Source organism: Pelodiscus sinensis, chromosome 2 (genome assembly GCF_049634645.1).
Source record: "Pelodiscus sinensis isolate JC-2024 chromosome 2, ASM4963464v1, whole genome shotgun sequence".
Taxonomy (NCBI): Eukaryota; Metazoa; Chordata; order Testudines; family Trionychidae; genus Pelodiscus; species Pelodiscus sinensis.
In genome coordinates this window covers 175,092,399-175,116,780 of record NC_134712.1, presented here as the reverse complement: position 1 = coordinate 175,116,780, position 24,382 = coordinate 175,092,399, and the positions used below count along the sequence as shown (strand labels likewise).

Here is a 24,382-nt window from a genome sequence, read left to right as displayed (position 1 = left end):
TCTCAAGAAGTGCTCACACAGTGCCAGGACACCTTGTCCTTGCTTGGCCCCATGCCAACCAATGGTGCTTGAAAGTATTCAGTGAAGTAGGTTTTATACCCACAAAAGCTTATGCCACAAAAGCTTATATCCACAAATAAATCTGTTCATTTTTAAGCTGCCACAGGACTCCTAGTTGTTTTGCAGATACAGACTGACACGGCTATTAGACTTGCAACTAGTACCTATTTACAATGGTAACAAATAAAGCTAATTAACGGTCTGCAGTAAGAAGGAACTGCGGATGGAGTGGGTTGGCAGGGTTCTATATCAGGTGCCATGAAGGTGCCACTCCAAGGGACTAGCTGCTAGGAGAAAAATCTTCTGGCTACCGTGCATATGCATGCACAAAGACCTGACTGGAATGCACATAAACAAACACTCAAAGGAGGCAACCCTTTTCAAAAGTTCTGTTAGAGATGAGTATGGTTGAAAATCTGTCTAGGTGTCCTGGACTCGGATCCATAATTTTAAGTATCTAACTCTGAAAATATTGGCCTTGGTTTTTAAACCATGTGTCCAGTTTAGCATTTAATAAAGTTACAATCCTAAATTTTCCATAAATTCATGTCTGCCTTTCATTCACACTATGTATCAGCATTAGACCGATAAAATAACACTTAAATGAGAACAAGGTCACTTCTGAATGGTTTCTGGGAAAAGATGAATAAAATAATAATGGGCCTGAACAAGAAAAGAAAAAAAACCAGGTTAATTAGTAACTAATAGTTGAAACAAACAGTTTTGTAACAAGCAGTTGAACCAAAACAAAGTTTCCAATAGAGGATGGGAAATAACCATCAATGGAAAACATAAGTAGCAATTTGGCAAATGTTTACAAGGAACAATGCAATGATGATGGAATCAACTCTACTATGATGCAAAAGTGAACTAAATTATTATACATTTTCACTTATTTGAAAGTGACTATTTCCATGATTAGCTACTTACAAAAAGCATTTTCACGTTTTTAAAAAAAGATAATACCTGCTATTCATATGATAGGAACCATGACACACAGATCAATTCAAAATGTTTATATAAACTAAGTAATAAAAGACATATGCAAATACAGAAAGCATAGGAGAGTGTTAAACAATTCCTAAATTAATGTCTTGGTAAATATTAATCTATTATTCATGAAGAACAGAAAGGAAAGTAATGTGAATCAAACCTTTTGTCAACTTATTTTAAAAATCAAACCCTCAATAATTCAAATTACACAAGAAAGCTGTTTTAAAAAAAAACACCACACACTATTTTGGGTTTTTTAAATATAGGCTGAATCTCTTTAGTCCAGCACCATTGGACCTAACTGGTGTCAAAACAGAGAATTTGCAGACTCACTGGAGGTGAATATCATCTAGCAGCATTACCAACACTTCCATTGCTTACTGGGCTTTAAGTAAAAATATAGGGGCAAATTAAAGTTAAACAACAGCACAAAACACTAAGAGCCAAGACTGGTGTCTGTAAACAAACTTTATGGGATCCCAGGAAACTTGGCCACATCCATAAGTGGAATCTGGCTATGTAAAATCATGCCACATCACAGATGTTTCCAGACCAAAGTATACCAGATTAGAGAGGTTCAACCTGTCCAGTCAGAACTAACTGTCCTTCGTGTATGTTAGAAACAATATTAATTCCCTGGACCAGATCAATACACCAATGTTCAGTGCAGGACAAATCTTGTGGCTAATTTCTAATTCTATTCTAAAAATGGAATGGAAGCCAACTTTTTTTTTTTTTTAGGATGTATGTGCAAGTACTTGCAATAATTTGAAGAAATTAACGATAAGAGACTTGTTGACACACGGTATTGCAAATCAAAAAGCAAACAAAAGTAAGACATTTCTTCTGAAAATAAAATTTGAGTGTGAACGGCAATTTCTTACCTGTACAGAAGGAACATCTGTAAACGCCTTAATAAAATCATCCTCATCAACAGCTCCAGCTCCTTCTTTAGATGCACCTATGTAAGTTTTAAAACACAAACTGTTTAGTTGTGTCCAATAAATTTCAAATTTACAAAAATTTTCTGGTTCAAATACATTGGTACAGTGTAATCTTTATCACCTGGTACAGCAAGGTGAAACATTATATAAGCTGATAAAGATAGAATTTCAAATACATAGGAAATGTTAATAATCAACCATCTATTTTCATCTTTAATCTGGACAGAATCAAAATACCAATTTTTTTCACAAGATGGTAAGTTACCCACAAACAAACAAACAAACAAACAAACAAACAAACAAACAAACAAACAAACAAACAAAACCAAAACAAAAACAAAAAAACCCACCCACACACACCACACATTTATCTGGAAATGTCAATTTTTATGACATTTTCAATTAAAACAAAATGCTTCAACATCGTTGAACTGAAATATTTTAATAGGTTAACCTAATGTAAAATATTTTTTCAATGTTACCGTCAAAAAATCCTGCCCATGATCATCTCTTTACAGCGAAAAATTTCATTTGTGCTTAAATTACATTTTCTGCCCAGAAAAACAACACTGAAAATTATGTATCCGTTCTAATATTTAACCATTAGGCACTTAAAATATCATACAATTAGCCATCACCTGTGAAAAGTTTGGTTTAAGTGACTTGCCCAGAACCACAGAGGATAGATGTGGCAGAGGCACTAACAGAATCAAGTTCTCCAGGATGGTGTTCAACTGACAATTCTTTTCTACAATTCTCTAACTCCTTCACTATACACCTTCCAACTCAGGCCTGGGCAAAATACAGCCCATGGGCCTGATCCAGACTGCCAAGCCACCTGATCCGGCCTGTGGAGGCAGCAGGGAGCCCCAGGCAGGCTTCCCAGCTTGCCTCGCAGCCCCGCGCTGTGCAGAAACACAGCTGCAGGGCTCCGTTTCTGTTTTAAAACTGGAGGAGAGGGGGGAAGTTTTAGGAGCCGCCCCGCCCCCAAAATATTCCCATTGGCTGGTTTCTCGCAGAAACCCGCCAATAGGAGCTGCTTGTTGGAGTAAGAGGCAGCCAAGAAGAACCACACCCCCCGCTCTTCAGCTCAGTTATTTACGAAGCACATGGCCACACAAGCAGGCAGGCTAGCTGGGAAAAATTTTAAGTTCTGCAGGCAGGCAAGCAGGCTAGTCAGGCAGCTGGCAAGTAAGTCTCTTGGACACAGCCTGCTTCTGGCACCTCAGTCCTTTCCTGCCTCAACTCTCTGCCTCCCCCCCCCCATTCAATATACCCAAACTCTGTCCCCCCTCTTGCACCCATACTCCCTCCCAGATCTGGCACCCCAATCTCCTGCTCAAGATCTCTGCCCTAGGTCACATCTCAAACCCCTGCACTCCAGTCCACTGCCCTAGGTCACAGCTACCTCCTTTACCCAAACTCCCTCCCAGACTCCATTCTCCCTCCTGCACCCCAATCCTTTACCCCATGCTCCCTTCTGCACCCAACATTCATCCCACACCCTCATCTCCTCCACTAATATCATGGAAGAGTGCGGCCTTCAACCACTTTCCAAAATGTTGGAGTGGCCCCCAGTCAAAAATTATTGCCCACCCCTGTTCCAACTTATGCAATAACTAAGGCAGGGATTCTATACACAGCAGTCTTTTTCAGTATACTACTGTGATTCATCCCCAAAGCAAGGTAGAAAAAGTAGCATGTGAACATGCAGTTAAGGACATGCACTGTCTCCATTTCCCTCTGAGGGCTTCTCACCAAATCTCTAAGTCTTTGTCTCGCTCCTTGACTCTTTCCCTGCCAAGTCTCAGTTTCTTCTTGGACTTTGGCTCCTTGTAAGATCAGTTTCTTGCCATCCTCATACTGGTTCCCAGTCTCCGTTTCCTTCTAGGAACTCAGCTGCCACTCAAATTGTTCCCCCTCTGCTGGTACTTGTCTCCCACTATGCCCTGCATTTCTCCCCCTAGTTACAGACCATTACCACGAACGTCTCTTGACTGAAAGACATGACTAATGACAAATCTGATGCAGGTTTCCATGAGTTTATTTTGTGAGACAAGACCCACACCAATCATTCTGGTCCCTGTGGAAGTCTGAACTATCCCCTGGGTTTCATGGGAATGCCTTGCTCAGGATGAACAGTGGGACGAGGCAGAAAAGCAACTTGAACGTACATACAGAAATGTCAGCACTCCTCGTTGTCAAAGCGGTTCCTCAGAGCCTCCTTAATATTGATGGTCACCCTATGGATTCCTCTGACAGCACAAGCGCTTGTTTGTTCAAATTGCACATTTAGGTGCTGTGTCTCATTGTTCCATGCACAGCCAAACTTTTCACCCTTACACTCACACAAATTATGAAAACTACAGCATACTGCCAGCACTTTGAGAAGCCCCAGCCTGCCACAGACACACTTCCATTTCACTTTCGATCTGCCAAAAGCATATTCAACAAGCATACAGCATTGGCTTAGCTTGTTGTTCAACTGCTCCTTACTTACATCCACATGTCCCATGTAAGGCTTCACAAGCGAGGGCTGTAAGGGATAAGCTGAGTCACCTAGGATCACTATGGGCATTTCCACATTTCCCACTGTATTTTTCTGATCTGGAAATAAAGTCTCAGATGACAGTTTTCTGTACATGTCAGTTCCTGAAGATGTGTGCATCATTCATCTTTCCAAACCACCTACATTTATATCTATGAAATGCCCTGGGTGATGCACAAGCACCTGAAACACCATTGAGAAGTACCTCTTATACTAGATATACTCTGAAGCAAGGTGCGGTGGACTTACAATGGAAATGTGTGCGCCATCAATTGCCCTACCATAGTTTGGAAAGCCCATATCAGCAAAGACAGCCATTATGTCATTCACATTTCCCAGAGTCAAAATCCTACACAGCAAAATACAATTTATTGCCCTGCACACTTGGGTAAGTGAACGTAAGAAAGGCCATACTGGGTCAGACCAAAGGTCCATCCAGCCCAGTATCCTGTCTGCTGACAGTGGCTAATACCAGATGCCCCAGAGGGAGTGATCCCAACAGGTAACGATCAAGCCATCTCTCTCCTGCTATCCATCTCCACCCTCTGACAAACAGAGGCTAGGGACACCATTCCTTACAAATCCTGGCTAATAGCCATTAATGGACTTGACCTCCATGAATTTATCTAGTTCTCTTTTAAACCTTTTTATAGTCCTAGCCTTCACAACCTTCTCAGGCAAGGAGTTCCACAGGTTGACTATGCGCTGTGTAAAGAACTTCCTTTTATTTGTTTTAAACCTGCTGCCCATTAATTTCATTTGGTGGCCCCTAGTTCTTATATTACGGGAACAAGTAATAACTTTTCCTTATTCACTTTCTCCACACCACTCATGATTTTTATAGACCTATATCATATCTCCCCTTACTCTCCTCTTTTCCAAGCTGAAAAGTCCCAGTCTCTTTAATCTCTTCCAAACTCCTAATCAATTTAGTTACCCTTCTCTGAACCTTTTCTAATGCCAGTGTATCTTTTTTTCAGATGAGGAGACCACATCTGTACTTAGTATTCAAGATGTGGGCGTACCATGGATTTATATAAGGGCAATAATATATTCTCTGTCTTATTCTCTATCCTTTTCTTAATTATTCCTAACATTGTTTGCTTTTTTGACTGCCGTTGCACACTGCATGGATGTCTTCAGAGAACTATCCACGATGACTCCAAGATCTCTTTCCTGATTAGTTGTAGCTAAATTAGCCCCTACCATATTGGATGTATAGTTGGGGTTATTTTTTCCAATATGCATTACTTTACATTTATCCACATTAAATTTAATTTGCCATTTTGTTGCCTAATTACTTAGTTTGGTGAGATCTTTTTGAAGTTCTTCACAGTCTACTTTGGTCTTCACTATCTTGAGCAGTTTAGTATCATCTGCAAACTTTGCCACCCCACTGTGTAACCTTACTCCAGATCACTTACAAGTAAGTTGAATAGTATTGGACTGACCCTTGGGAACACTACTAGTTACCCCTCTCCTTTCTGAAAATTTATCATTTATTCCTATCCTTTGTTTCCTGTCTTTTTACCAGTTCTCAATCCATGCAAAGATCTTCCCTCTTATCCCATGACAACTTAATTTACGTAAGAGCCTTTGGTGAGGGACCTTGTCAAAGGCTTTCTGGAAATCTAAGTACACTATGTCCACTGGATCCCCCTTGTCCACATGTTTGTTATCCTTTTCAAAGAATCTAACAGATTAGTAAGACATGATTTCCCTTTACAGAAACTATGTTGACTTTTGCCCAACAAATTATGTTCTTTATGTATCTGACAATTTTATTCTTTACTAATGTTTCAACTAATTTGCCCGGTACGGACGTTAGACTTACTGGTCTGTAATTGCTGAGATCGCCTCTAGAGCCCTTTTTAAATATTAGTGTTACATTAGCTATCTTCCAGTCACTGGGTACAGAAGCTGATTTAAAAGACAGATTACAAACCATAGTTAATAGTTCTGCAATTTCACATTTGAGTTCTTTCAGATGCCATCTGATCCCGGTGACTTGTTACTGTTAAGTTTACCAATTAATTCCAAAACCTTCTCTACTGACATTTCAGTCTGTGACAAGTCCTCAGATTTGTCACCTACAAAGGACGGGTCAGGTTTGGGAATTTCCCTAACATCCTCAGCCGTGAAGACTGAAGCAAAGAATTCATGTAGTGTCTCCGCAATGACTTTATCATCTTTAAGTGCTCCTTTTGTATCTCGATCATCCAGAGGCCTCACTGGTTGTTTAGCTGGCTTCCTGCTTCTGTTGTACTTAAAAACATTTTGTTATTACTTGTTGAATGTTTGGCTAGCTGTTCGTCAAATTCCTTTTTGGCTTTTCTTATTACATTTTTACACTTAATCTGGCAGTGTTTATATTCCTTTCTATTTACCTCACTAGGATTTTACTTCCACTTTTTAAAAGATGCCTTTTTATCTCTCACTGCTTCTTTTACACGGTTGTTAAGCCTCGGTGGCTCTTTTTTAGTTCTTTTACTGTGTTTTTTAATTTGGGGTATACATTTAAGTTGGGCCTCTATTATGGTGTCTTTGAAAAGTGTCCAAGCATCTTGCCGGGATTTTACTCTAGTCACTATACCTTTTAATTTCTATTTAATTAACCTTCTAATTTTTGCATAGTTCCCCTTTCGGAAATTAAATGCCACAGTGTTGGGATGCGTGTAGCCGCGTGGCACGCAGTCCGCACAAGCGGACATTTAAAAATGGCGGCGCCCGGCTTTATGCAAATGAACGCCGGGAAATTCAAATCCCGGGCTTCATTTGCAACTCCGGTTGCCTACATTACCACCCTAGTTCGAACTAGGGTGGTAGTGTAGACATACCCATTGAGACTCTGAAGTTCTGCCTGCCTACCTGGCCCTGTGTGTGGAACTAGAAGCATTTCTGAGAATGCCACCACAGAGGTCCTAGATTTCAGTCTCTTTCCTAGCAGCCTAGTGCTGACCCAATGGTAGACTTCCCCACCGCTGGATTGCCACGTATCACTACTGGTATTTCCACTTCGCCAATTCTAATTTTCCAGTCTGGGAAAAGAGCTCCAACTTGAAGCTTTCTGAAGAGGCTTGAGTTCCTAAAGATGTGTGCGTCATGCACCTTTCTTGACCATCCCACATTGATGTTGGTCAAACAAGCCCTTGTGATCCACCAGTACCTGCAGCACCAATGACAAGTACCCTTTGCAGTTTATGTACTCCTTGGCAAGATGGTCAGGTGCCAAAATCAGGATGTACGTTCCATTTGTTGCACCCCTATAGTTAGGAAACTCCACTGTGGCATCCCTCAGTAGCAGAATCATATTGATAGTTTTGGCTAGTTGGATCATAACCCCCACTGTAGATTTCCCCACTCCAAAGTGATTCCAAATTCACTGGTAGCTGTCTGGTGATGCAAGCGTCCACAGGGCAATTGTTACATGCTTCTACACTGTCAGAGCGAGTTTCAGGGCAGGGGAAAGCCATTCATAAAGTTTCATAAAAGGGGCACTGTGCATTCAGAAGTTTTACAGGCACTGCTGACTGTGTCATACCTGCAGCACTATGCAGCTCCACCAGTCTATGCTTCACTTCCAATTCGTTCAACTCAAGAGCTTGCCTGAACAGTGTGCCCATGGCACCCCAAGACAAGATTCCTCCTTGTCCTCGTCCTCTTCCTGGAGTGATGTGCATAAGCTCTCGAAATATTCCACCATTAAGCACACAATGGTGTCCACAGCACATCACTCAAAGTCAAAAGCAATCTCCATACTGGGGAAGTGCTACTTCGGACTATATTGAATTGTTGCACACAATGGAGACATGGCTCTTCAATTTTACAAGATCGGGTGGTAAGACAGCAACCTTAATAAATTTGATCTTATCTTGTAATGTAGACATGGCTTAAAAGTCTCTGAAAAATCTGGTGTCAGTCATGCTCTGCAGAGAGTTTAGAGGTTGCAAACTAACTCCTCTAAAGATTCTGCTTACACTGGACATGCACTGTTCCCTCAGTTCCCATTTGCCAACAACCCTGGGCATGCACCATCCCCTCAGAGAGACTAAGAATCCTGAATCCCAGAGCAGCAAAGGTTGAGTAGGGCTTTCCCTGCAAATGTTTATCCCAAGTTCTACCAGAAGCTGTGGCATTGGGCACAGAAACTTAGACCAGAGATTCTGTCTATCCCAGTGCTCTGAATGCCCCCATTGGTATTCAGGCATTGTGGAGAAGGATGAAGTGTTGAATACAGAGCAGAAAGAAAAGAAAAAAATTACAGCAAGATATGAGAAAATAGAGCAGTCAGAAGAGTCATGATGAGGGTAAATGTGGGAGCAGCTGGGAACAAGAGCTGAGAGATACGACAGGTAAGAAGGCAAGGGTAGGAGCTGAGGAACAGCAAATAGCAGCATAAGGGGATAAGAAAAGACATGGTTGAGTTGCAGTGATGGGGAGGGACACTGGGACAAAGTACAATAATGTCTAAAGCACGCAGAAACACAGAATTTAGAATTTAAGCTAGTATTTCAGCCACCATTCGAGAGGATATGCTTCCATGATGATGATGATTCTCATTTAAAAAAACCATCACGTTAGTTGTGACTCAACTCCTTAGGGGAAAATTGTTCGTGTCTAATTCTGTTCTACCCACATTCTGCATTTATATTTCATGCTATATAGTCTTGAATGGTGACTCAGCACATTTGTTTTAAGAATACTTTCTCTGTAGATCGGACAAAACCCAAAAACAGTGCCAATGTGAGATTTCTAAAGCTAACTAAAGCACACAACCCAAGTTTTGAGTTTGAAGCACATTCCAAAAATCTGAGGGGGATGAGGTATAGAGCATGCTTTCAAGTGTTTCTTCACAAATTACCTCAACCTTGTTTTGCATGCCCACCCAAAGCCACCTGCAACGAAGTACATTTTATTCGCTTGCACTGTTATGGCAGCAGGTCCTGCAGGATCCCAGTACCACTGCAGGGCTCTGCTTTGATCAGGTAGGACATAATTTACCTCCTGAAGAGAAGGCACCCTTTAGGGAGAGTGGGAGGATTGACGCTCCCCTGACCTTCCTCTCCAGATTCGTATGGAGACGTTGCTGGCTGTTCCCTTTTGTCAAGGAGTCAAGGGAAAATACAGTTTGCTCCATTCCTCAATCTAACTGCGGAAGGCAGTGGACAGACGAATCTGGACTTGACCCATCTGGGGGGACATGCATGCCCTGCTAGCTGGAGCTGCAGCAGCTATGGAGAGGCCCTTCTCACTTTGCCCCAAGCTGCTGAAGTGAGAGAAGGCTGGGGTTGTCCTCTCTCCCCAGAGCAGAGTGTATACTGAACCTCTCATCCCCAACCACACCTCAGGGCAATGACTGAAATGAAGAAAAACAAAAATTGAGTTCAAGACCCAAACAATGCTGGGTCAATCTTCTAGTACTTAATAAACACAGTTTTGTTTTTAATCAATTCTAGGGAAACCACATAAGAAGAATCACTGTGAATATTTCTCATTGATAAAGGGGGCTGACCTTCCAAGTTTTCTCTGTGTAAAACTTTTATACAGGCTACGAGGTTTATTTGGGGTTTGGTCTTTGGGGTCTGTGTTCCTGGGTTTTGAGTTCTTATTGCTGAGCCCTCCCAGAGCTGAGCTGGTTCAGTGTCTACATTGCTCTGCTGGAACACATTAATTCCAACTCTGTGTCTTGGCCAGGTGAAACCACAGCATCTGGCCCAGCAGCACAGGGTGGTGAAGCTCGAGGGCAGGAAGGTCGGCACATCAGGGGACAATCTCCAGGGGATTTATGTGATCCAACCTGTCACAACCATCACTTACGATTAGCTTGGTGTATGCAGGAGAGCTCAGCCATGCTGGTAGGGAGGGGAATGAGCTGAAGAATCCTAGAAGGAAGCCATCTCCACACCAAATCCAGAGGGCGGACAACCAGAGTCATCTTGTGCATAAGGCAGTTTGGGGTGGCCTATGCTTTGGGGGCCCCTGCAGCAGCCACCTCAACCATCCTATAGGGGGCCTCGTACAGAGCAGTGCAAGGATCAAGCCCTCCACCAGTGGTGGGAGCCAGAGCAACCCAGCAGCCTGCTGCACTCCACCCACTGCCTTCTCCAAGTACACTGTGCACTGCTTCACTGCCACAGTTCCAATGGTTCATTGTACAGCTTTCTCCATCCAATAACATTATCCATCCTACGTTTCGTGCCTTTTTTCCAGAGGTCCTGCAATCCCGTGCATCTATGTAATCTCTGTTAAGCATGAATCCAACAATGTTCTTCACTACTGTGCTGATCATTACAAACACGACATGCCTGGTCCTTCAGTATTTTCAGCATTGCCAGAAAAGCCATGAGGGATATCTCAAGCCTTGCAGGCTGCCTTGTTGATGGATACAGAAACAATTCAAGGTGGTTCCTGGCATTCAGAGCAGTTGCAGACAGTGCAGCACTGGTTCTGGGCCCGAGAAACGAGGATAGACTAGTGAAATCACATAATTATGCAGGTTTCGGATGAGAAGTAGAGGCTGCAGAATGTTTGGACATGCAAGGACACATTAATGGAACTAGCCCACGGTCTGCCCTGCTATACTCCAGTGCCCAGGGCCATTCAAGACCCAGGGGCAAGAGAGTGTGCAAAGTCTCCTTTCCCAACCAGGGGGGCACAGCACCAGAGGGAACTGCCAGCTGTTCAAAACGCTTGGCAGCTCCCTCAAGGCATTGTGTGCCCCAGCAGATCAATCGAGGCCTGGGGGTGGAGAAGCGTGCAAAGACACCTCCCCCTGCCAGGGGCGCATGACATCAGAGGAAACAGCCAGCCGTTCAAAATGGTTGGCAGTTACCTCTGTGTGCCACATGCCCCTGGTGGAGCAGAACCTCCCATGCTCCCCTACCCCATAAGGACGGTGGAATTGCCTTCCTCACCCCCCCACACACACTGCCTAGAACAGGGCTACTCAACACTGGAAGCCCAGAGGGCCACAATGATACTCACAGCACATGCTGAGGGCTGCAACTTAAGTGTGGTTGCATATACATGCAAATATATGCAAATAGCTTCTTTCACACAATGGCCTGGCGCTCCCAGCACCTCCTCCCTAGGGTCTAGAAACGCCGACACCTTGCACCCATCCCAGCCAGCCTGTCTGCTTGAGTTTTTCAATGCTCACCAAGGGCGGGAGACACCTTGCCATCATGGACCCAATACCCCCCAGTGGAGGCCATGTTCAAAAGCTCCCACCAGTGTGCCACAGATTGAGCCCCGCATGAACCCAAACCACACTGCAGCTACAAACAATCTGTGGATCACATGTAGCCCATGGGCCACATGTTTAGTAGCCCAGGCCTACAGGAAACAGCCCTTCCAGCTGAGGCTCCACCCCTTCTGGAACTGGCCCACGACCATTATCAACATTGGTGAAGTGGCCCCCCTACAAAAATTATTGCCCACCCCTGAGCTAGAGCCTGCAGCAGTCTGGGCCACCAGCCAGCAGCAGCTAGGGCAAGGGTGGGCAAAAGGGCCTCTGCAGGCTGCATCCAGCTTGACAAGTGGGTTGATCCGGCCTGCAGAGGCCCTGCCACTCCTCCACTCTCAGTCCAATCAGGGCCTGGGGGCGAGGGGAAGTGCACAAAGTTTCCTCTGCCCTACCAGGAGCGCACGGCACTTAGAAGCACCACATACTCCTGGCAGGACAGGAGAAAACTTCATGAGCTGCCCCACCCCCAAGTCCCGACTGGCCTTTGGGTGGGGGGAGCTTGCAAAGTTTCTTCTGCCCTGCCCTCGCTCTGCCAGGAGTGCACAGTGCTTAGAAACGCTAGACACTCCTGCCAGGGCAGGAGGAGTCTTCACACACTCTCCCATCCCCAAGCCCTGATTGGCCTGGGGGAAGAGCGGGTGCACACAAAGTCTCCTCCCACTGCCAGGGAGAGGGTACCTAGGGAGAACTTTGGGGTGGGGGGGACGCCAAGAATTCACGTGTGCACCGACCACCAGACCAATCATGGTCTGTGTGGGGGGAAGCAGGGAAATATCCTGACCCTGCCCCTCCTGCTGCAGCCTAGGGTCACTTCCAAACTTTCTGAAGTGACCCCCAGTAAAAAATTATTACCCACTCCTGAGCTAAGGGATGAGGCCAAAGTAGGGGGCCGGCTGGGGTGATAGCCTGCTGGCAGCAGGCAGTGGTTTTATGGGCCAGTGGCAGGGGACCAGGGAAGTCCAAGCTGCACTGTAGTGCAATATCTTTATTGTGAAAATCCAACTCATAAATGCAGATCTGCTATTATAACTGCACTCAAAACCAAAACAATGTAAAACTTTAGAGCAGGGGTTCCCAACCTTTTTCGGTCCCCGTACTTCCTTTGGCTTTTAGTAAATCTTCCCATACCCCCTATTCAATGTGAAAGGAAATAAATTCTAGACTCTAGAATCCACAACTTTTTTCACTAACGCTACTACTTTTGGAATATTTCAATTAGGATAATCTAGTTATTTACCAAATATTCCCCGTACCCCCTTGACAAGCTTCTAAAATTTTAAGAGGGAAGAGGTATGGAGCATGCTTTCAGAAGTGTTAAAAGAGCAACATACTGATACAGAAACTACAGAAAACAAACAACCAGAAAAGAAAATTAACCCTTCTGCTGGTGGCATCTGACCCAGATGATCAACATGCATCAGGACTATCTGCTTTGGAGTATTATCGAGTAGAACCAGTCATCAGCATGGACATGCCCACTGGAATAGTGGTTGAAGCACAAAGGGACACATGAATCTTTAGCACATATGGTATGTAAACACCTTGTGATGTCAACAGTGCTACATGAACACCTGTTTTAACTGACACTAAACAAGCAGCAAGCAGCAGCATCTCAAGGAAACAAACAAACTTGCTTGTCTGAGTAATTGGCTGAACAAGAAGTAGGACTGAGTGGATGTGTAGTTTAAAGTTGTACACTTATTTTTCAATGCAGGATTTTTTTTTACATAATTCTTCATTTCTAAGTTCCACTTTCATGCTAGAGATTGCACTGTACACTCTGTGTGCTGATGCAATTTCAAAAATATATTTGAAAATGAAAAACAGCCAAAATATGTAAATAGCATTCCATTATTGTTTATCAGTATGATTAATCATGATTAATTTTTAATTGCTTGACAGCCCTAATAAAAATCAAAGTAACTGTTATAATTTATTTTTGACATGTCTCAATTTTGTAGACTAGCACAAATACTTTTGTACAGCCTGATTTCCTGAAACTTGTCTTTTAAAGAGTGGTAGTCAATTACAAAAGGAAGAAAGCAAAATAAACTTTCAGCAATTTAAATGTTATTATTTTATAGTTCATACATATTCTGAGACAAAATTTCAGATAGTTTAGTAGATGTGGTTCACTGTTGATTTTAGGGATGTAATAATGTAGTTGATTAATACAGCGGCAGCAGTGGGGTGTGGCAGGGGGCTCCTCAAGAGTGAGGCCAAAGCACATTGGTTGCCAGCCCCACGGCTGAGGACTAGAGAATAGTCAACTAATCAATAAGATGCATGAGGTTGCTCAACTATTTTATTAACCAATATATAACATCCCTAGTTGATTGTATTGTTAGTAGAATTACTATTTTAAAAGTCTGGTAAGAACTTTGTCTACTTTGTAATGAAGAGAATTTAGAACCTTAAAAATTCAGTTCTAATGCAACGTGTCACATTTATGTATAGATACCCGTACTAAATATCCACAAATCAAGATGAGAAACATATTCAGAAAAAAGATAAATATTCAGTAATTAGAAAAAAATAAAACCAGTTGCATAAAATACTTTATGTACTTCCTGATTCACTCTGACATCATCATAAATTGAACCAATTTATACCAATACTTTTATCACCTTCTGGAAATATCTTCAGTGAACAAGTACTAATATTATATTGGAAGGGAGGAAAATATATACATTAGTTTTATCCTATTCGCATACTAATGAACTCCACAGCTCGGTTTATCAATGTATGTAATATATATATCTGTCCTAATTCAAATTTCATTTTCACTGTGGAGTCTACATTTAACATGTTACATGAGCAACACAGAATTGAAAAAAAAAAATCTTGAAGACAGGTTCTAGCAAAAAAAAAAAAAATGGTAATGCTTATCTGAACAATTCATTATTAAAATAATTTGCTCTTCATAACATTTAATTTCTAAAAACTAGAATATTAAAAAAACTTCACCTGCAACAGGCAGAAATTAGATCCTTTTAATAGTCAAATACTTCAAGGGAGAAATGGAAATAAATCTTTTCCCAAACCATATCATTTGCTGAATACATGAGTGAGCAAATATGTCACTTGTCAGTCTTCTAGCAGTAAATACTCACTTTTATCCTTATATAAAATGTCTGAAAAACTAAATCATGAAGTTTCTGGTTAGATCTTACATATAGATTTGGAATGAACTCCATGCAATGAGTCTGATATCACAGATCAAAAACACAGATTTCTCTAACCAAAATGATTAACTTCCATATATAATAAGAACAGGGCATGTACTACTTATTTCTGTTACACATTAATCATGTTAACAGTTGCGTACATTTCCAAGGGTTTTTTTTTTTATTTTTCACTATACTTCATAGTTATTTTACCCAGTTTAAAAAGGCAAAAAAACCCACTAAAGGTGTACTGAACACCTATACTCCTGTGTTTTGTTGAGGTACATTAAGGCTCTTCAATCATTTGAAAATAAAAGGTGGGCCTCCATTACAACTTACATTCTATGAATCCATTGCAGATTTTAACATGCTATTTTTTGCAATTACCAGACACCAACACATTTACTCAGAATTGTAATGAATCTGATTTCTTCTTTCAATGTGTTCATTTGATTTATGATACCCAGTCTATGACAGATAAGACATCTATCTAATTGTATGCTTACATACCAGCAAAAATACTACATCCTATTGAATAAGAAAAATCAATTATTAATAAACGTTTGTTAATTGTATATAATAAACAATCATTCTCCAAAGTTCTTTGATTTGTGCTCACTGTATCAGGGTTGGCGGAAAAGCATATCAGAATGAGAGTAGATTTATATTACCTCCAACCTTAGGCCCACCAGCTGAACCTGGCTTTCTTGCACTGTTTGAAGGATTCCCGAGTTTTTTAGGTGCAGGAACCTTGAAAGCAGAAGCAGCTGACGATGGCCTATTTCCATCCACTGACTCCTCATCATCAAAGCTTTTATCTACAAAAAGATGCATAAAAGAAACATGAGAACAGAGGTTTTTTTAAAGTATTCTGCTGCACCTTTCACAGACATGTACCAAAAGATCAAATAAAAATCAATATCAATTATTTTACCCTTTGTCTATAGCATGAGAAACAGATTACGGGGAAGCATTTTAAATACCACAAGGTTTTATACAATGCTGCCTTTAGATTTGCAATTATCATTGCAATATTAAACACAACAATGAATCCTATAAATTCAACATCACAAAAAAGAAAAATACTCTCGCAAGTTAAATGTTTCCTGTCAACCATATTCCCCAAAATGAACAATTTTCAATTAATCCCAGACTATGAAAGACCAATGCTACTCCCTTTTCTTCTACTCATGCAGGCATTTTCTGCTACACATCCTTCTACAATGTGTCTACCAACACTCCCTGTCTCATTCCTTCCACCCAGATCTTGCAACTTACAATCACAGATCCGCTTGCAGATCAACCGCCTCATTCCTCTGATAGCTCTCAATTCCCTTCACACTAGGATGCTCAATACCTCACATGGCCTCACACAATAGATTCTCAATACCAAAGATTCTATCCAAAACTGACAGAAAACACCATAGCTCCACCACTGAGATTTGTGCCGGCATTTTTCCTCTCTCTTCCCTGCACTAGGTGCTGAAACAACCAATCAGCTTTAAGGTGACATCATCTTCTGGTAGCCACTGCCAGATGAAAAGGTGAAAATTCTTCTTATATATAAATTAATTCCCCCACATACAGTATTTGCAGCCACAACCTTTTAAAAATTACACAGCCCTGCTTTGCTCAAGGGTTTTCCACTCCTCTCTCCCACCCCAAATAAATGGGCTTGCCTTTTGTTTAGTGAAGTCAGAAACTCATCTTCAACTAACAGTTAAAAGATACTCAATACAGGATGTTCTGCACTTGTTCTTTAAATTATACTAAAACAAAAATAGAATTCTATAAGTAACTTGTGACAATTTTGTAATTCATTTAGTACAGAAAGTTGGATTTCTCTGGAAGCATGCAATTCACGTACAAACAAACCTGTAGTTCATATAATAAACAAGATGGGTGAGGCTGAGACACAGCAGCATAACAATGATATAAGCCAATTTAGCACTTATTTCTTCACTGGAACCTGTCATTTCTAAAATAATATCACAGCACTACTTATATTTCAGGAATTGTATGTTTACTAAACCTCGGTATACACTGAATGGCAAAATGTTCCCAATAAAATGAGTTACATTTAAAAAGATAATCTCTTGAGGCAGAACACAGTCACTATCATATCAGAGCAAACATGTTTTTCCAAATGGCATTTACCGTGACTGCTGATGTAAAAACACTGAATATTCTGGGATTTCTTTTAGCTTCCTAATGACAGTGTAACTTCAGAAATATTCTTGTTTAAACAAAACCATTTAAAGCCCTATTAAATCTCTACTTTCATTTATAATTAAAAAGCTAGAAAGTATCAGTAATTATATAACTGAAAATTTTCTCCATCATGCTTTTTTTCCCCTTTTAACCACCATTATAAGTGAATGTGATTAAGAATACATCTGTGTATGGATATGTAAGCAAATCAGAATGCAAAGGGAAGGGCAGCGAAAAAAAAACTATTCCATCCGTTTCCATGGAAACGGTACTCAGCCCTCACACAAGAACCTACAGTTCAGTTCTAAGAAAAAACACAGATTTAACACTTAGTATCTTAAAAATGTAACTGTAGACACCAGCATTTCTAAAAACTGTTAGATCCATTGTTCTCAACACAAAATTAAGTTTTATAAATTGAATACTGCATGAAATAAACGTTAATGGTACTGGTTAACTAAAGATTCCAACGAAGGGAAACCTAACAGAACTTCAAAATAGCATTAAAAATTGGTTGTAGATAAAGCCAGTTTTTAACAGCTTTTATAAACAATATGAGGCAGATGCAACTAAGAATTATTTTGTTATGATACCCAAACTAATTAAAACTCAAACCTAAGTTTACTTTTCACTGTTAATACCTTTAGTCTGTTTTTTTCAGCTCTGACTATGAAAATAGGCTAGACTTTTCATATGGTCTCATAGTGTATGAGTTTTAAATATTATATAGGAAGGCAATTTTTATTAAAAATAAAACTGTTTACAGTTAAACTAAAAAGTAATGGTAAGATCTTTGCTGATTTGTTTGTAAAGATTCTTACAGGGCATATATTAAGCCGGGGTAGGCAATCATCTTTTAAAAAGGGCCACGCTAGAAGGGACGGGGGCCTTCAGGCGGAAGGGGTGGGGCCAGGAGACTTCTTGTGCTTCCCTCCCTCCCTCCCCCCGCCCCCACTGACCTGGAGTGGGGCAATGTGAGAAGTCTTTCTCCTCACTCCCTCGCCGCCCCCCCTCCCCCCGAGAGAGAAATGCCAACTGTTTTAAAACAGCTGGCGGTTCCCTCTAGGCACCCAGTGGGAGGAGGCGTCACACGCTCCCCCTGCCCCCAGGCCTATCTGACTGGCCTTAGGGCTCCTCCCGTCAAAGGCGCATGGCAGCTAGAGAGAAATACCCGCTGTGTTAAAACAAACAACATGTCTCTAGCCACCACGCACTCTTGGGGGGGGTTGAGGAGACTTCGTGCACTCCCCGCCCCAAGCCCTGACTGACCAGGGGTGGGGAAGTGGCAGGTCCGCAGACTGAATCCACCAGCTTGGTGGACCAGATCTGGCCCCCAGAGTGCCCTTTGCCCACCCCCGTATTAAGCTGTAGGGATTTAAAAAGAATACTGACTAGATAGATTTCAACTAAAAATGCACTCAAACTACTCTATAATCCTACTAATACATACATTTAATATGACAATTACACCTAGTTTAGTAAGAAATTTAAAATCTAAGGTGATAAAATAACATTTGGGATTTTATAGTATATGAAGTCAAAATTTAATTCTAATTTTTATAGGAGTTACAACTTTCTCCCCCTCCTTCCTCTTCCCCTCCCGCCCCGCCCCAGACGTTTGTGAGTTTATGCTTTTATGCCTCTGGGGTTTATTAACAATAGAACCCCCATTGGTCTTCCAGGGAGTCTAGAAAGATACATGACAGCATTTGCACATATACAAAGCAACAAAACTGTGTTTACAGAAATTATTACCAACTAATATAAACGTATTAAATTTGCTTTATGTACCATGCTAAAGTCACATCTAGTCACACATATAAAACAGACACTTACTGAGTACCTAATCATGAAAATAAACTGAGCTGAATAGACCTACTACTGCCCATAATTTAGCTCATATATATATATAAAATCTGAAACACTGCACCTAGTCATTTTGAGATTAGCAGCAGTGGTGGAATCATGTCTAGCCATACAGTTTTCAAATTACTTTTCATTATTTCTAATTTCTAAATTTATTTAACTATTTTCAAAGTCAAATTTCTTCACTAAGTATAGAAACACTTAAAGGGGATGTCTAAGTGACGTTATAAAATTAAACTGTTTGAAAGTTACCTCAAGATACACATCATCTTCCATTATGGGATATTTTAAAATGGCCAAACTTTTCACACGTCAAATATCACACATACAAAAGTCATTTTGGGACCAAGAAACTAGAACCCTCAAAAATATTTTTTCCCAGAAAGCTACAGGTTACTAAAAAGCAGAAGCTGTGCAAGCTAATCAATCCATAAATTTGAACAGAGAATATTGATATAAACTCATCAACAGTATAAAACACCTGTTGAATTTTTTTTTTTTAAACAAGGTATCACATTTTCAGGAAGCAACATCGATTCACAGTAACAAACAGAATTAATTTGCAAAGGAACTGAAATGAATAGTAATAGCGTGAACAAATTCAAATTTTAGTCATTTGTCTCACTACCGTTTGCCAACGCTGCAACTTCATTTTAAATCAATACAGATGAGATATTTAAAGAGAAAGGGAGTTAGGGCTTGTCTATAGAGTGGGATAATGCACTATAGCAGGGCATGATTTCTGAAGCCTACCAATGTGTTAGGCATCAGTATGGCCACACAGACCCTGCTGGTATGCACTAATGGTTCATTAGAACAATTTAATATAGTAATGATTCAAACCCCACATAAAAGCACAAGAGCAATATCAACATGAACTCAAGAGCAACATATTCGTGTGCTTTAGAAATCATATTCCCATACAGTGCAATAAATGTTACAGTGTTCTCAAGTTACAGTGGCAGAGGTCTAAGTTGGATATTAGGAAAAACTATTTCACTAGGAGAGTGGTGAAGTACTAGAATGGGTTACCTAGGGAGATGGTGCAATCTCCATCCCTAGAGGTTTTTAAGTCTCGGTTTGACAAAGCCCTGGCTGAGTTGATTTAGTTGGGATTGGTCCTGCTTTGGGCAGGGGATTGGACTTGATGACCTCCTGAGGTCTCTTCCAGGTCTATAATGCTATTGTGACAGGGCAGAGGCGCCCCGCACTCCCGTCCCCCTGGAGGCCACGTATGGGGCGGCTCTCGGGCTGGAGCCGGGCGCTACAGAGCCGGCCGCTCTGCGAGTGGCTGCGCTCGGGCGGAAGCTGGGCACTCCGGAGCCGGCCGCTCCGCGATCCGTGGGCCGAGCGGCCCCAGCGCTCGTCGGCCGGTGGTGCACTGGGTGTTCCTGAGCGGCTGCCGCGGCGAGGCACCCAAGCCAGCCGAAGACTCCGGGTGATGTCACCAAGGGGGCGATGTCACCACACAGATTCACCGCCCAGCCGGAAGCGGACCCACGCATGGGGGGCAGAGCCCCCACCGGCAGCAAGCGGCGCGGGAATTTAAAACCCCGAGCAACACCGGTAAGGGGGGAAGCTCGGAGAGAGCCCTCCAACACCGCAGTGCAGCGGATTTGACCCAAGCCGAGGAGGTAAGTCGCCGGCGCGGACGTAGTGGACCAGCGGGGAGAGGAAGTAGCCCAGGGCGGGCAGAGGGAGCCTGCGGGTTGGCGCGTTACAGCAGATGCCCCACCAGCCGGACCGGACAATGCAAGCATCTGAGTCCTTAGGGTCCTGGGCTGAGGTCCACGAGAGGAGGCGGGCCCGGACTACAGGTCAGGCGGCCTCCGACCGCAAAGAGGCCCCCTGGACCGAGAGTAAAACTGACTGAGATGCCAGATGGCGATTCACAAGGTGACGGGAGCATGGGACTGAGGATGGAGAGCTAGGGGTCCCATCGGGGCCCCCGATAGACTCATTTACAACTATACAGCACATTACCTCATCGTGTATATAAGCCTATAGGCGCCCAACTCACCACTGAACTTAATTCACTCAGGCTGCTATGAAAATCTAAAAGGCCTGGTCTACACTGTGAGCACTGCCGCTTTGAAACACTGCGTGCAGCCTGGGGGCACCCCAGCTGGCCTAGGGCTGCACATGGCGTTTCGAAGTGGCAGCGCCACATGGAGCCCAAGGTCTGGCCCCAGGCTCCACGTAACGCTGCCATGTTGAAGCACCCGCTGCTGTTCCCCCCCACTTGCTGCCTCTTTCTGATAGAGGCAGGGGGAAGGGGGAGAGAGCGACTAGTCGACTATCCTGTTGACTATCTGACAAGCATTTGCTTATTGGATAATCGACTAGTCCTTCACATCCTTAGTATCTATGCCAAGATGGCAACGGGCAAGGAGGAGAAAGGAGATGCCAGCAGCGCCACATGAAAATAAAGAAGCTGAGGCACTCATACCAGAAGACAAAAGGGGCAAACAGATGGTCTGCATCATCGTCGCAAACATGCCGCTTCTATGAGCAGTTGCATGGAAGGCGGGTGGGTGGTGGTGGGAGGAGGGATACTGACCGGCTTCCCAAGCCAGTCTGTGGATTCTTCCCAAGACACTGTTCAGGAAGCTTTAGTTAGCAGCAGGGAGGTGTGACAGGGCGCCCAGTGGTCCCCGCACTTACCTGGCGCTGTCTCCGGCATGCTGGGCAGGACAGCCACCAGCGGCGGCACCGCAGCACCTTTGCAAGGCGTGCTCAGCAGCCACAGCTGAGCTGTGGCAGGGCACGCGGTCGGACAACGGGGGTGAGGTCAGCCCGGGAGGGCACATTGACCCCGGCAGCTACTGCGCAGGTTCTGTGGGACATTTAAACACCGCCGCCTCACTCGGAAGGAGGGAGCGAGGAGCTGAGTGTGGAGGCAGCCTGAGCCGGAGGACTGACCAACCCAGTGACGCCAAGCAGAGGGAAGAAGCCCGAATGGGCAAAGACCAGAGTCAGTAGGAAGCGACACAGGGCACGGCTAGTGAGTATCCCGTGGGTTGTGGGAAGCGTCCCCACCAACCGGACGGAGTCCGTGACCCCAGTCCTTAGGGCCCTGGGTTGGGGCTCGGAGAGAGGGAGGGCTCAAGCTCCCCTACCTGCCTCAAATCGCTAGCGTCCAGTGGAGGACTTTCATTTAAGCATGGTGACTGAGTGTGGGACAAGGGTTCAGGGAGCGGGTGTAACACTGACGAACCAATAAAGGCGAGCACAAAGTTGGTTGAAGGCTTTGACTTTTACAGGAAGACAGTGCGGATGAGTTAAAGGAGGAGGAGGATAATGGTCAGCAGGCAAGCGGGGAAACCGATCTTACTGTTAGGATTCTTTTATAACTCTGAAGACAGTTCCCAGGACAGCTTGTTGCCAAATCCTGATGGCACAGAAGACACTTGTGGTGAGCTCACATTTATCATCATGCTACAAGAGGGTTACGGCAATTGGATGTGATCTGTTGTTTCCACTGTGGGGGCGGGAGTTCCTGGAACAGTTTATTAATGTGTCTGGAGGAGGAACTCTTTCATACTTTTCACTAGGTTTCTAGGGATGCCTGCCTTATTCCATCCTCCATGGTAGGACGCCTTTCCACACCAGCCAGCAGAAAGTGGTCTGGTGCCATTGCAGTACAAAGCATTGAAGCATAAAGTCCAGGTTTCTGGACATATTCAGTCAGCATCCACTCCTTAAAACTCTGTGCAATTCAGAAAAGACTGATATTTGCACATAGCAACCTAGATGAAGAAGGGGGGAGCTATTAACTCATGCCTCAGCTGTAAACCTCCATTTTCTTGTCCCCAATGAAACCATGGCTTGAGCCCCTACCATACTACCATGCCCAGGCCCCCACCCACCCAGAGGATCCTCAGTTTTTGCAAGAGCCCCTGGCCTTACACTATGCCCAGACCCACTCCCCCTCTGGCCCACAGAGAATGTTTCATTCTCCCTGCAAACAGGAGGTGACAAACACATGGTCATCACGAGACACTGCCCTGTCACATCCAGACCTCCCCCACCACAAATTCGAGCTCCAGCCTGTTCCTTACTAGGCCTGCCACCAAACCATGTCCAGCTGATGCCTTAAGATCTCACTAGTGTACCTGTTGCACAGTGGGTGCTTAAAAGAGTAATGGTGGCCCTGAATAGAACACGTCCCTATTATCTTTAGACAGACCTGCCTTTTATGCTATGAGATTAGCTTTTATGCTCGACATTCTATCTCCTGTAAAGTCTGCCCTTCACTTTTCGTTACAAAGGGTGCAACACCAAGCATGCTGCATACACACCCTCCCTCAGCTGCCCACCTAGCATAAATCTGAAGGCGAAAATATACTAAGGATGATGTGTTCAAGGAGCAAATGCAATCTGCCCGCTAGGGCAAGGAAGAATTAAGTGTATGGAGGAATACATTGTGGAGTGAGAGGAGAGCGTGCACGGAACTTGAAGCACAGAACCAGAAAAAAGAGTCTAGAATGTCACGGCGGATGTGATGACCTGCATAGTGGACTTCCAGGACAGCCACACAAACAGGTACCCCCTCTAGTACTTGCGGTCCCACATTTGCTCCTCACCAAGTTCCTAGGGCTTCTGGGAGAGAAGACTGAATGCAGGGAGCGGGCAGGAAGGTAGGAGGGAGAACTCAAGTGAAGCCTCACATTCAACCCTCAGGAATGCTTCCCAGAGTACCTGTGATTGCTGCACGGGGGGACGGTAATATGCCGCTTTTCCTTCTCTGACTCTCTCCATGAAGCTCCCACCCTGAACTCCTCTTCTGTCCCTGCTGTGCTCTCTAAATAAAAATGCATGATTTCTGAACAACAGTATCTTTATTGCTTGTGTTGAAAGGGGGATTAACAGGCAAGCACACTTACTGCAAGGGGCACCTCATCAAGAACAACATGCATAAATGTCATATCACCATCTGACCATTCATAAAGCTGTTTTTCTAAACGGCTAATTTTGAGTGCCCTCGGCTCTCCTTGTTGTCCTGGTGTATGGCTGCTCATAATTAGTAGCTAGGAATTGTGCCTTGACTCCCCAAACTTGCATAAAACTTTCCCCCTTACTCTCACAGATACAGGCTGAACCTCCCAAATTCAGGATTCTCTGGTCCAGCAGGGCCACAGATGCTGCTGGACCCAAGAGACCCGGAAGAGAGGGAGCAGGAGCCAGCTGGAAAAACACAGGGTTAGGGAGCCCTGGATGGGCAACCCTGGCATCAGTGGGACCCAATACTAGCTAAAGAAACCCCAGCATCAGCGGCACCAAGTGACCAATGGGGAGCCCCCGCCCCAGCCAGAGAACCCCTGGTGTCAGTCAGGCTGGGTGGCCA

The 24,382-nt window shown here is 43.5% G+C and overlaps 1 protein-coding gene across 27 annotated transcripts in view; it reads right to left on the bottom strand.

Moving 5' to 3' along the window:
* CLASP2 (cytoplasmic linker associated protein 2) overlaps nt 1-24,382 on the bottom strand; it is a 264,670-nt gene that overhangs the window by 144,859 nt on the left and 95,429 nt on the right. For 25 of the 27 annotated variants that reach the window (XM_075921810.1, XM_075921815.1, XM_075921816.1 and 22 more), the window contains 2 exons: nt 15,630-15,776; nt 1,938-2,014 (listed from right to left, as the gene is read on the bottom strand). In XM_075921810.1, coding sequence (XP_075777925.1) covers nt 1,938-2,014; nt 15,630-15,776 — 224 coding nt within the window. Of the gene's footprint in view, nt 1-1,937; nt 2,015-15,629; nt 15,793-24,382 lie in introns of those variants that run through there. The other 2 variants (XM_075921833.1, XM_075921834.1) reach the window with 1 other exon arrangement.